General features: G+C 35.8%; 2 protein-coding genes across 3 annotated transcripts; one reads left to right on the top strand and one right to left on the bottom strand.

The window, feature by feature from the left end:
- On the top strand, window positions 128-5612 carry LOC109828937 (glucose-1-phosphate adenylyltransferase large subunit 1-like). Of its 2 annotated transcripts, XM_020395933.1 has the most exons (15): window positions 130-508; window positions 1089-1211; window positions 1329-1502; window positions 2193-2285; window positions 2390-2473; window positions 2568-2623; window positions 2708-2801; window positions 3353-3465; window positions 3553-3625; window positions 3708-3788; window positions 3899-3985; window positions 4061-4165; window positions 4854-4960; window positions 5047-5107; window positions 5216-5612. In XM_020395933.1, exons 1-15 carry the CDS (start codon window positions 305-307, stop codon window positions 5315-5317), a joined length of 1557 nt encoding a protein of 518 aa, XP_020251522.1. In that variant the 5' UTR covers window positions 130-304; the 3' UTR covers window positions 5318-5612. The 2 variants fall into 2 exon arrangements, with proteins under 2 accessions (XP_020251523.1, XP_020251522.1); XM_020395934.1 differs by lacking the exons at window positions 5047-5107; window positions 5216-5612 and adding an exon at window positions 4494-4589 and having other exon boundaries at window positions 128-508; window positions 4854-4944.
- Window positions 6171-12860, bottom strand: LOC109839195 (the record flags this gene model as incomplete). The annotated part of the gene is made up of 3 exons (XM_020407627.1): window positions 6171-6653; window positions 9003-9437; window positions 12488-12860. Coding segments are annotated over 3 exons (972 nt in total), but the record flags the coding sequence as incomplete, so codon positions are not given.

Genomic DNA, 12864 nt, shown 5'->3' with positions numbered 1-12864 from the left:
TACAATTAATTTCAAAGAAGAAATACACAATAAGTGAAGTCACATTAACCAAAAATACCCATAACATTAAAACAAACAAAAATAAAAAAACAAAAGGAGTAAGTTCCAAGTTCAACGTGACTAGTTCACATGGCATTAAATGAAAGCCACACATATGTCTGTTTCTCACTCTTCTTTCATTAAACCCCTCTGAAGTAACTTGCAAAGCTCTCAACTTTGATCTTCATTTGAGATTTCTAAGCCTTTGATCTCAAATTTTTATTCTTTTATTATCTGGGTTTGATCCATTTTCTCAATATCTGCCATGGATTTTCAAAGCTTGACTGTCAAGAGCAGTTCTTGGTTTAAAGAAAGGGGCGTTGGGAGCTGGAACAATGGGATCTTTCGTCAAGGATTGCAGCGCAATTCTAGGAAATATGCGGGTTTGAGAGGAAATTTTGAGGAGTTGAAGTGCAAAAGTGGAGTTGCATTCTCTGTTCTTACCTCAGATGTTACCCAGGATACTGTAGTAAGTGACTTCCTTTGGAAAAGATTTGATCTTTTTCCCCTTCTTTTGGAATCTAAAGGAAACAAAGTTGGCTTTTATGGCAAAGAATTAAACTTTAAACTTTCGAATAGAATATGTTGCCTTTGTTACTTGAATTTTGAGTTGATGACTAAAGTGCAAACTGTGGTGATTCTTTAATCTGTTTAATTTATTAGTATTTTTTAAAAGATGAATCCTGGTTAATTATGTTTATATATGCTTTTTTCCAACACGCGAAATAAAAGAAAATATATGATGTAAGAGTGAGAAAAACAAATTGAATTAAAACTGAGGGGTTAAAGTATTTTGTAAACAAAAAAAGGAAAATTTTAAGACTACAATGTTTATGAATCTAAATGATATCAAAGTAACTAAATATCAACAGTAGTAAGTTTGATTGTTCTTTAACCTGCTGCATATACATCTCTTTTGAAACAATCGATAATACTTAATTTTCAGATATATTATCTTTCCTGAGCTTCACATGATTATGAAACTTTGGGTGCTTTTTCTAGTTTACTCACTGAATTTTTCTTGCTAAATTTATCGGCAATTTCTTCAGATTTTCGAGAAACCAATTTTTGAGCCTCAAATAGCAGACCCCAAGACTGTTGCTTCAATAATATTAGGGGGAGGTGCAGGAACAAGACTTTTCCCTCTTACAAGCCACAGAGCTAAACCAGCTGTAAGTTCTTTTACAATGGTTCATATTCAGATTTGTTACTCACAATCAAATTTGTAATAATATTGTCGAATTCAAATTGTTGAGGATATAAGATTTGCAGTTATAACTCAAATGTAGGTACCTATTGGAGGATGCTACAGGCTTATTGATGTTCCTATGAGCAATTGTATCAACAGTGGGATAAACAAAATTTTTGTCATGACCCAGTTTAATTCAGCGTCACTCAATCGGCACCTTGCTCGTACCTATAACTTTGGAAATGGGATCAACTTCACTGATGGATTTGTGGAGGTATGATCAATCTATGATTATTTCCAAATCTACCATTATCATAATCACCATCATCCTCATCATCATATGCTTGTCTTTGTGCAAGTGTAAAGCTAAAGTCTAAACCATCTAACGATAGCGTTTCTTGTGAAAAGTATTAAAGTCCCTCCTATTGCATCAAAACTTCAAAATTGTGCTGAGAAGAGTATTATAATTTTATACTCTTACATGCTCCACTAGGTTGAGCACCCTTTTCATGGGCCGAAACCTGAACTCATGCAATCTGATTTAAATATGTGATTGGTGGGAGTTGCACCTAGATTGGTCTAATACCATATTAAATGCTTTCACTGCATTAGAAAATATTATGATTCATTGTCTTTACTAAAGGTGTCTCAATTCACTGTATAGGTTAATGTATAGTATCTTCTTTTTTAAAACTTTCCTTATTATAGGTTTCATTTTCTTATTGGACTTATCCTTCCATAAGAACTTCCCATAAATATTTTACAAGGTCTAAGTATGGGTATTACCCTCTTCTTCACAAAGAATGATAAAATATAGAATTCTCTCTTTTTTTATTTCAACATGTTGCACCAAAACTCCTAAGTTATGGCGACGATTGAGGATTCTCTTTAAACTCTTACAAAAAGATGGAATTAACCTTCAATATCAGCATGTATATAAATGGTCCTTTTATTCACTGAGCAGGTCTTGGCAGCTACTCAGACACCGGGTGATGCAGGAATGAATTGGTTCCAGGGAACAGCAGATGCTGTAAGACAGTTCATTTGGGTCTTTGAGGTTAGTACATAATTTCAATCTGGCTGCTCTCTGAAAGAAGATGCTCATAATAAGCACTTTGTTCGTTCTTGGCTCTTTATATTAATTTTTCTTTGATCACATAGGATGCCAAGAATAAGAACATCGAACACATCTTGATTTTGTCTGGGGATCACTTGTATCGGATGAACTACATGGACTTTGTGCAGGCAAGAATGACTCTGTTAGTTTCTTTATGCCCTTTAAAGTAATTGTTCATTAGTATAATTGAATAAAGTTTATTGTACATTGTGATACTTGCAGAAGCATATTGATACTGGTGCAGATATCACAGTTTCTTGCGTTCCTATGGATGATAGGTAAGTGTACCAACTCAATAAATTTCTAGGATGTTTTGTTTATAATGCAGCTATTTAAGTAACCTGTTGATTTTGTTTTGAAAGCCGTGCTTCTGATTACGGGTTGATGAAGATTGATAATACAGGACGTATCATTCAATTCTTGGAGAAACCAAAGGGTGCAAACTTGGAGGCCATGGTAAGCATTTTGCTGGGGAAAAGTCGTATAGAGAGCCCTAGTAGATAATCATATACAATAGGGAGGGAGGATAACATGACACATTTCCTGCTAACATTACATTATTGAAATCAGTATAAACATCAGTGCAAACAGTTAAAATATAGGATTAATTGTGGATAGGCCCGATTTACTGCTGCCCAATTGTGGATAGAGACCCTTAGTTCTATTGTTGCAGATAGACCTCCCGTAGTTCTATTGTTGCAGATAGACCCCCGAGTGAAATTTCTTGACTCTTTTACCCTCAGAGAAATAGAAATTTGTTTTTTGATAAATAATCCTCTTGAGGATAAAAGAATAAAAAATTCACCATGGAGATCTGTCCGCAATTGGGCGATAGTAGAGGTGGTCAATCTGCAATTAACCCTTTTTTCTATCTACTTGCCTATTGCATTTCTAACTAAAGCCATATGGGATGATAACAAGTTGTGGTCTCAATTTTCGCTATAATAACTGAATGTACCATGATTAGAACTGTAAAATAAGAAAATGAGTATTTTGTTTTCATGCAGAGAGTTGACACCACTATTCTTGGATTGTCTCATCAAGATGCAGCAAAATCTCCGTACATTGCATCAATGGGTGTCTATGTCTTTAAAAGAGATGTTCTCCTAAAGCTTCTTAGGTAAATTGCATACTTCCCAATTTGATGTTTATTTGAGTGATTATATTCTCTTTTTTTTCTTTTTTTTTCTTTTTTCCCTTTTTTCAGTTGGAGATATCCAACATCCAATGACTTTGGATCGGAGATTATACCTTCAGCAGTACTGGAGCATAATGTTCAGGTTAATAAATAATCTAGAGCTCACCTTGTTACACGTCCAAATCTGATAGTTGAAACTTACTGAACATTTAATATCTTGGCAGGCATATTTATTTAATGATTACTGGGAAGACATCGGAACAATTAAGTCATTCTTTGATGCGAATTTGGCTCTCACAGAAGAGGTTGGTTACACTAAACAACGGATTACTTTAAGAATTAAGGGGATTTTTCTTTTAGATTTTGGTACTAAAGCGATGCGACTGATTCTGGTTCTCATTTTTCTTCGTTGCAGCCTCCAAAGTTTCAATTTTATGATCCAATGACTCCATTCTTCACATCACCTCGATATTTACCCCCAACAAAAGTAGAAAAATGCAGGGTGTGTGCAACTTATTTGCTAAGCATCTTTATTGTGCATCTTTTTATATTTTATAGCTTACCTGAAATCTTGCAGATTGTAGATGCAATTATCTCACATGGGTGCTTCTTGAATGAATGTGCTGTTGAGCATTCGATTGTGGGAATTCGCTCACGTTTAGAATATGGAGTGGAACTCAAGGTGAGTTTCAAATATATCCAGAACTTGCTTTTTGTGGAGTTCTCTTTCTCCTTTTTAGACAATATAAATGTGCAAATACATTTTTTACAGACTTCAAATGGTTCAGTATGGGTTTGAAAAGGAGAACACAAGTTCTAAATTAAGTAATTTCACAAGCATGACCAGTTTCAGTTTTATAACATGAACTCTTCCTTGGAATCCTGACCCTATTCTTTGCAGCAAATACACTTAAATAATTGATGATTATAGCTGTATTTTTGCATATTTCTCAACATGAATTTCTAGTTCAAATAATGAATCTTTAACTAAAGCAAACTTTCCTCTCAAGGTTCTTCCTGATTGCAAGTCCAATAGCCTACGAAACATATACTTTACATAACTACCCAGCCACAATGCAGAGAATCCAAATCTTATATATATTCCGGTAATGTGTTTCATTTCACTTCCTTACGCATATACTGCATTAAAATACAAATTCTTACCATCATTTCCGCTTATCATTTCTTCACTATAGAAGTATCTAGGGCAAAGCTTCTTGCTTAAATGAGCTTATACATCGCAGAACCAGCAAGTTTGGTTACCTTCGCATACAAGTTATTATAAGTTGATGTTAAAATGATTTCACATTACCTTTGATGATGATATAAACAAAACTTATTTAATCAAGTTATATTCCTTGCATCAACAGGATACAATGATGATGGGTGCTGACTACTACCAAACTGAAGCTGAAATCGCGTCATTATTGGCTGAGGGTAAGGTCCCCATTGGTGTAGGACAAAATACAAAGATCAGGTACAAACCATATCAATTATGTTCACTCTCACAAGTGAGTAAATGTGATCCAGTAATTAACTATCCATCATCTCTTTATCTTCTAGGAATTGCATCATTGACAAAAATGCTAAGATTGGAAAAGATGTCGTCATTGCGAATAAGGATGTATGTTCTACTACCTTGAGCAACTTCACTATCATTCAATGCATTTACTAAAATAGGGAAATGTGTGGTATCATTTATTATTTATTTATTTATTTATTTTGTTATCAGGATGTTCAGGAAGCAGATAGGCCCCGAGAAGGTTTCTATATTCGTTCTGGCATCACTGTAGTTCTAAAGAACGCAACCATCAAAGACGGGACGATGATATAAATGATCGTAGGTTTTTTTATTAGTTTGAGGAGGCTAGAAATATAGTGTAAAGTTTCTACGTATCCTTGAGATGGGCTTGCGTTGAATACCGGCAGCAGTCTGAAAACTGAATTCGTGTGAATTCAGAATCTGCTGCTGCTTGTTTGTTGTATAAATAAGCTATGGTGAGGGCAGTAGTCTGTAAAGTTTTGTGGGTATCAGGTGTAACGATTTTCTATGTAGTAGCACTGCGTTTTGTAACGGATCAAGCAAATGAAATCAGATGATACAACAAAAGACTTGTTGTTCAGTAAAATGTAAATGAGTTGCGAATCTTTAGACTGCTCTCCTCTCCAGAATTCTTTTCTTCCATCGTAGGACGGTATAATGGACCGCCGAGATCAGTCATCGTGCTCTTGAATGCAAACAATGCGGATGATAGATTCCACATCCGGTTACATATATACCTACATTGTTCCAAGGGCTACAATAAAATCATTATAGAAACAAGCGTTAATTGCATATACATCCCATATACAGTGGTGATGTAGTCCCTTGTACCCCCTAAAGCTTCTTTCCTTGGCATCTACGTACCCTATTCTTTCTTGTTCTCAATTTTGAGGGTAATTTATTCTTTTTTCCTACTTAAAAGTAAAGGTAAACGGCGCCTCATCTTCTCCTCTTCTACACGAGACATCTCAATCTGCCTTTAAACAACATCATCTGAACTATCTAACCTATAATATCATCTGATAACTTAAAATAATATAATTTGAACTATATAAAACCACATTATCATTTGAAGTTCAGAAGATATAAGTACTAATAAAATAATAAAATAGTTCGGAAAGTACAAGTGACTACGCACAAGTCGTATTTCAGGCTTTCAGATAAACCCTAAAAACAAACATCACCAGTGCGACAAACAAACACCTCACGACCATCGTCAACCAAAGTTAACTTACCGGTTACCTTCTCTCAAATTTCATTCTGTGACTGCATTGATATCACAATGCAAAAGAATAAGAAAAACAAGTGTTCCTCCACAATGTTATTTGCTTGACCACAAAGAGGAAGAAGCCTTTACACTGTACTTCAAGAAAGGTGAAGGGCCATTTTATACATGAGCTTATAAGATTCTTTATATGAAAAGACAGACACAACCTCATGTGTCTCATATGATGTTTTTGAGTTTAATCTCTATGGCTGGCTGTGAATTCAGCTTCATGAGGAGGCTTTGAAGACGGAATATAAGACCATGCTAAAGTTGCTGCTCCCAGAGTTACAACGAGACCAACTGAGGCCCAAATCCATTTCTGCCTTCTCTTTTTTTGCTGACGCTGTTGCCGTGCCATTTCTGAATCAAAACAAAGTAGTAGAAGCAGTCAATATAATGGAATTATCCTTTCCATAATCATCCATAATCAACCATACTCCGATAAATTTAAAGTCCCTCTTAGTGCACCAGAACTCCGAATTTGCGTAACGGTTATATTATACTCTAACATGCCCAGCAGGTTGATTGTCATTTCTATGTGACTCTTGACAACGCCCGGTTGTATTTTTTAGGTTAATTGCGGATATACCCATTGTACAATCACCCAATTACGAATAGACCCCTTATAGTTCTGTTGTTCCAGATGGAACTTGAGTGAATTCTTTCTCTTCTACCCTCCGAGAAAGAGAAAATTGTCGTTCAACAATTCCTGGGGGTACAAAAGTCAAAAAGAATTCACTCTGGGGTTCTATCTGCAAAAGTAAAACTACTGGGCTTCTATCCGCAATCAATCCTTTTCCAAATCTGCTTTAAATTGGCATGTGGGGTTTGAACTTGGGTTGCTCTAATATTATTTTAAAGTCCCTTCCACTATACCAAAACTTTGAATTTATGGGGAGGGCTAAGGATTATATTTTTATGTTTCTGCATAAAAATGGAATAGTTAACAGCTAGCTAGACACATCAAGGCATATGTGAAAGTGAAGGAAATCATAAAGAACAAAAAACTTTGGTAAGAAGTCAGCTAAATCAATCAAAGGTAATTTAATTCCTAGCATTAAAGAAAGTAAGAGTGGCAATCACGGATACTCTCAAGGTTTGTTAGTTCATACGGGGTGGGTTTTGACACTTCTGGGTACCTGAAACTAAATTTTCAGATGACTTTTGTGAGGTTTACAACAACACAGCCAAACACTCTATCCTCAACCAGGCAGGTGCTGTTTCGGTTAGGTCTTCTCATATAAGGAGAGTCGGGTGGGCTAGACAGGTTATGTTCAACATTAATAATCACATGCCATATAGAGCAAGTAAGATTACAATTTCAAAGATCAATTAACTATATCCTAGGATAAAAATTCATATGTTTGACAAAAAATATGTTAATAAAATCACATAGAGCTGGACTCATTTCTATTTGTAGGGTATTAACTAGTTGGTTAAATGGGCAGATAGCTTAGGATGTTTTAATATCCATATTTATTATTCACGATTTGTCATATCCTTAGGTTGGTACCATGGAGAATGAGAGTGCATCAAGTTTAAGGCTAGTTCTTTTTCCTGAAAAGATTTTCAAGCCATTTTGATGAAAAGAAAACAGAAACTGATAACTGGCAAACTGGGATAGAAACTGGATGAGGTAACTGACAAGCTGGTCGAAGGAACCCCATCCACTGAAGGTCACTAGAATCTGGGGTGCTTGAAAGCAAAGTTGTGTTCGGATTCGCCACTGATGCGCAAATCAGGACGGTCAGAAAGCCATCTAGCAAGTGTTAAACTGAACGCATGTGCACATATAGTATATCTATATAGGGCTGGCTTGGCTTGGTTGGTTATCAAAATAGGGTAGAAGAAATTAAACCCAGCCATCAGGGTTCAATAAGACATCAATGGCGATCCAAACCCCTAATTTGGATTGGGCTTGGTTGGTCAAAGTCCAATCAAACCAGTTGATGACCTAAAACAATCCTTCGCTGCAGAAGAGCAGTCAATTGATTAGATCAAACTTGAGGGGTTTGAGGTCACAATGATCTTTAATGTGTTTGATGCTCTTGATAGTAGGTAGCTGGCCCAAATATTAAGTAACTAGAAACTACCCAACCATTTGGTTTCTAGTTTCACGATCAAGTAAACACAAATTCTAACTGTAACTGAGACAGTGAGGCTAATATAGACAGTCATCCACATATCCATAGTATTCACCATAATATTTATATAGACACAAAATAAAACATAATCACATCCTATCCCTCTACAAATCAACGAGAACTTCTTGCTACTCTGTTACTAATGGTTTTGAACAGATGTAAAGTAGAATTGAATGGTGAACAGATGGAGTACAGAGACCATAGGAATCATCAATTTCAGAAACATGAACCAAACACTATGCTAATCGTGGTATAAAACCAACCGTAAGGATGCACTCTGAATTATTGTCGAAACTGGAGCAGAAGATTGACATGATTTTTAAAATGAGAACATGGTAGGACATATATTCCTGTTGGGTAAGGAAAAAGTCAGTTAAGATGGGAATAATACAAAATTCGGGAAGAATTCGAACTACACAGATGTCCCCCTTGGATACATGTTCCCTTCTCTTCTTCCGATTTTTTTCTCAGCAATGACAACATAAATCAGAAAGTGGAGATAAAGGCACACATAACTAGTAGATGCATGCAAATATGATAATAAAATAATGTTCAGCATTCTTACCGACAGCCTCTTGATTTCGTTGAGACATCTCTCTGTTTGCTGTTTCATAGTATTGTAGACGATCCCAAAGCCTAGTAATCTCAAAGTTTTTGGACTCAATTTGAGGTTTCTTCTCCATCTCAACCTCAGCGCGTGCACATGCTCTTCCAATAGAACCAGCGACAGCACGTGCAATAGCAATTTGCCGGCATAACTCCTCAGCAGGGTTAGGATTTGGTTGTTCACCAGTCTCATCTGTATCTGGAAAGGCGGGAAGTGTTAAACCCACAAGTGATAGTTGCTTGCTAAGACTTTGCCACTGGCTTCTCAAGTTTTCAAGGGCTTCCTCTGCTTGTTTCCTCTTCTCAATTTCCATTAGAAGATTGAACCTCATCTCACGTAGCTCATCTTCAATAACATTTCGAGAAGATGATCTTGTACCGTCACTGGAGATCTCTACGAAAGGGCAAAAGCAAAGTGAACATAGATCTTGAAGAACCATTAACGCTATTGGTTTATTAAAGTTTATGAAGCACATAACATGAAAGACAAAAAAATTTTGTGATGTGACATCTCAATGAATTATTTAGGAGTTCAACTATTTCTTGGTACATATGGCAGCCAAAGTGAAGACATTACCTAGGCAAATACCTTGATAAAATAACATAATAATAAGAAGCTCTAAAAGCGGTAAGATACAGGTTATCTATAGCAGTATAATTAAGTCATACATGGAAAACATAATTTACTAATTTGGTCAAAATATAACTCAGCACATTTGTATCCATAAAAGAAAGGGTTTTTTGCCTTTAAATCCAAAGATTCACCCCCATTTATTACCCAATCCACTTACTACTATCTATACCTTAACACCCAAAAATACTTTATCCTTTTATATTTAAAACCAAAACATCAGATACACGCTATTTCTAAACAATGTTTGCCCAAAAAAAAGTTAAACCCCTAAAATGCCCTTGTCATCTACTCTCCTAACCCATAACCTAGGTTACTCAGACACTTCACCTTGGCTACCGTATCCGTATCCGTGTCCGTGTTGGACACTTCTTGAGTATATACATACATTTATGCAGACATGTGACCAAATGTGAGCAGTTTTTGCAACTTGTTGGAGTCGGATATGGTTCATTTGAGCCCATATCATGTTGATAAGTATGATTTTAAATGATGATTTGGATATCTAGTCCAAAAGTGAGCAGTTTTTCAATTTATAATCTACTCAATGAAAGAAACATTAAAAAGTTATATGAACTTTTAATTCTCATAATACGTAATTAAAAAAACAATATCGATCTCATATATATTATTAATTTCAATAAGTATATACATAGTCATGTCCTAGTATCCTACATTTTACAAATTTGTTGTGTCCCGTATCCACACTTATATCCGTGTCAGCACCCCGCACCCGTACCCCTACAACATAGCCAATAACACATTATCTCACTTTTCACCATCTCTACCTCTTTGTTTGGGCCTTTCTCCACCCTCTCTACCTAACCACCTCCCTTTCCCTCTCCCAATTCCCCCCTCCCCCTTCCAACTCTCCATCATCAACTAACAAGTTTTGCTACTATGCTTACATGTGTTGTGTGTTGTTGTTATAATTACAGGTTTTGTTGCTATACTTACGGACATTGTCGTTGTACTTACAAGTTTCGTTGTCATACGAACATGTTATGTTGCTATATTTACAGATCTTGTTGCTATTCTTATAAATTTTGTTATGGCTAGCTCATACTTATAGGTTTTGTTGTTATGCTTACATGTGTTGTTGCTATACTTACAAGTTTTTTTATGTACTTACATCTACAGGGGGAGGGAGAGAGAAGGTGGCGGAGGGGAGGGAGAGGAGAGGGTGAGAGGAGGTAAAGGTCGAAGGAGATCGAAGAGGTAGTTGTGGGGATGAAGAGTTGACGGCAGTAGAGTTTGGAGAAGTGGGGTGGAAGGGGGAGGAGGATGTCGTGAAGGGAATGGGTTTTTTGGCTAGAGAGAGGAAAAAAGAATGATATTTTGGGTATTTTGGTTTTATTAAGGGATACAATGTACATGTATTGTTGTATTTTATACTTTTGTGTTTTAAAATAAACAATATACAAATAGCTTTTTGGTTACTTTGTGTAGATAGAAGTAAATAGTGTTTAAAAATAAATCAGGGGAAAACTTAGTATTTATAAGCAAAAAACTCTACAAAAACAATTACTTGATCATTAACCAAATTCTAAGCTAAGCTTTACATAAGTTTCAAAAAGAAACCGATGCACAAGATGCCAAAAAAGTGCGTCAGAAAGAAACCCTAATCCGAGCGGTCCTAAATATAGCAAGTGCATGTGGATGAGCACACTGAATTAAGAAAAAAATGAAGGCCTACATTAAACCTTAAATGATTTCACATAACATTTAACATCTATTTGAACATACTATTGTTTTCAACAAATAGACATATTGTTGTAGTCTAGTTCGAGTTGTAAGATTTGAAGATAGGTTATATGCATTCTTTACGAGATATTATAGTTTTTGTCTCACCAATAGATAATAAACTAAAATATTCTAATTGTGATTCTCTATTTTCTTCTTTCTTTTCACTTACAAATAAGCAATCCAAAACTTGCAAAGCTTAGCTTAAAATTTTCTTGTCTGGGTTCTAGGAATCCTTAATGACAGTGAGACATGAAACCTAAATAGGCTTTCCAAAATAAGGTTAACACAAATGTTGGTTAAGTGTTTAAATAAATTGTTCATGAACCTCGCTTTGACACAGCATGAACAATAGATGTTAAAATTTAGAACGCGCTCTCTAAGGTAAAATCTATAAACTACAAAACTTATGATATTTCCTACAAAGCTTAAACTAGTCCTTCTGAAGCTTATGCACTATTTGCTATGAAGTTAATAGATTTGCGCTTAGTGCGCTAAATTGTACACTCCATATAAAGCTTATGGCATCTGTGTCAATGATGTTTTTGCTTCACATCTTGATTCAAGTGATATAACAATCTTGACTTATTTATCTCTTAGCAACTTCAATTTCATCAATTTGTATACTTCAAAGATCTCTTAAGCCCTACTTCTCAATCATCAAAACATTATGTTATTATATTGCAGAAAATCTTAGCTCTTACCCAACTTCTTATTATCTTTCTTAAACCATCCTTCAAAAAATTTGATTGCCTTCATACTATAAATTATACTACATGTCCACATACATGCACACCCATGATATGCTTTTATTATAAAAGGGTCTATTGTTATGAGCTAACAACTCATTTAGATAAATGATCTACGAAGAGATAAAAGGATATGACTAGTTGAACAAGACATTTAAAAATTGCTGGATGTGGTAGATTGTCGAGTAACACCTACAGCATTCTATTGAAAAGTAGTGTCAGAACAGCCGCAAAGTTTCACGCAACTAACGGATCATACAAGAACAAGTACGATATACAAAAAACAAAAGTAGAAGCTAAAATCTCTAAAGAAAAATATACCTTCAAATGCATCATAATACTCCCCGGCAGGAGTACTCGCCTTCCACGACCGCTCCCCCCAATTGCTCCCGTCCAATTCCTCTTTGCTCGGAGTATTGCCAGGCGTACTCATCGAATCTCGAGAATCAAGGAAATCATCAAACTCCACCTCTCTTTCAACCTCCACAACCGCACCATTCTTCATCTCCTCTTCCCCAATACCCCCATTTCCCACATCACTATGAGCACCATTACCAACAACCTTTTCTGAATTCTCTCCATCAGCATCCCCTTCAATCTTATGATCAAGACCGATGGGTTCAGATTCATCGATCGTGGCGTTGCTCTCAGAGAAGCTCCTGAGGAGGCGGGGCCCACGGCGCTTGTGGTTGATAATG

This window comes from Asparagus officinalis, chromosome 1 (assembly GCF_001876935.1).
Source record: "Asparagus officinalis chromosome 1, Aspof.V1, whole genome shotgun sequence".
NCBI classification, from domain to species: Eukaryota; Viridiplantae; Streptophyta; class Magnoliopsida; order Asparagales; family Asparagaceae; genus Asparagus; species Asparagus officinalis.
Note: the sequence above shows the minus strand (reverse complement) of the source record. Positions and strands in the feature narration are given on the sequence as shown.

Excerpts from the sequence above, each read along its gene's own strand:
- LOC109828937 (XM_020395933.1), top strand. The coding sequence starts at position 305 with ATGGATTTTCAAAGCTTGACTGTCAAGAGCAGTTCTTGGTTTAAAGAA. Across the intron at positions 2,624-2,707 it reads TGCGTTCCTATGGATGATAG|CCGTGCTTCTGATTACGGGT; the intron begins GTAAGTGTACCA and ends TTGTTTTGAAAG. Across the intron at positions 3,789-3,898 it reads ATTTGGCTCTCACAGAAGAG|CCTCCAAAGTTTCAATTTTA; the intron begins GTTGGTTACACT and ends TCTTCGTTGCAG.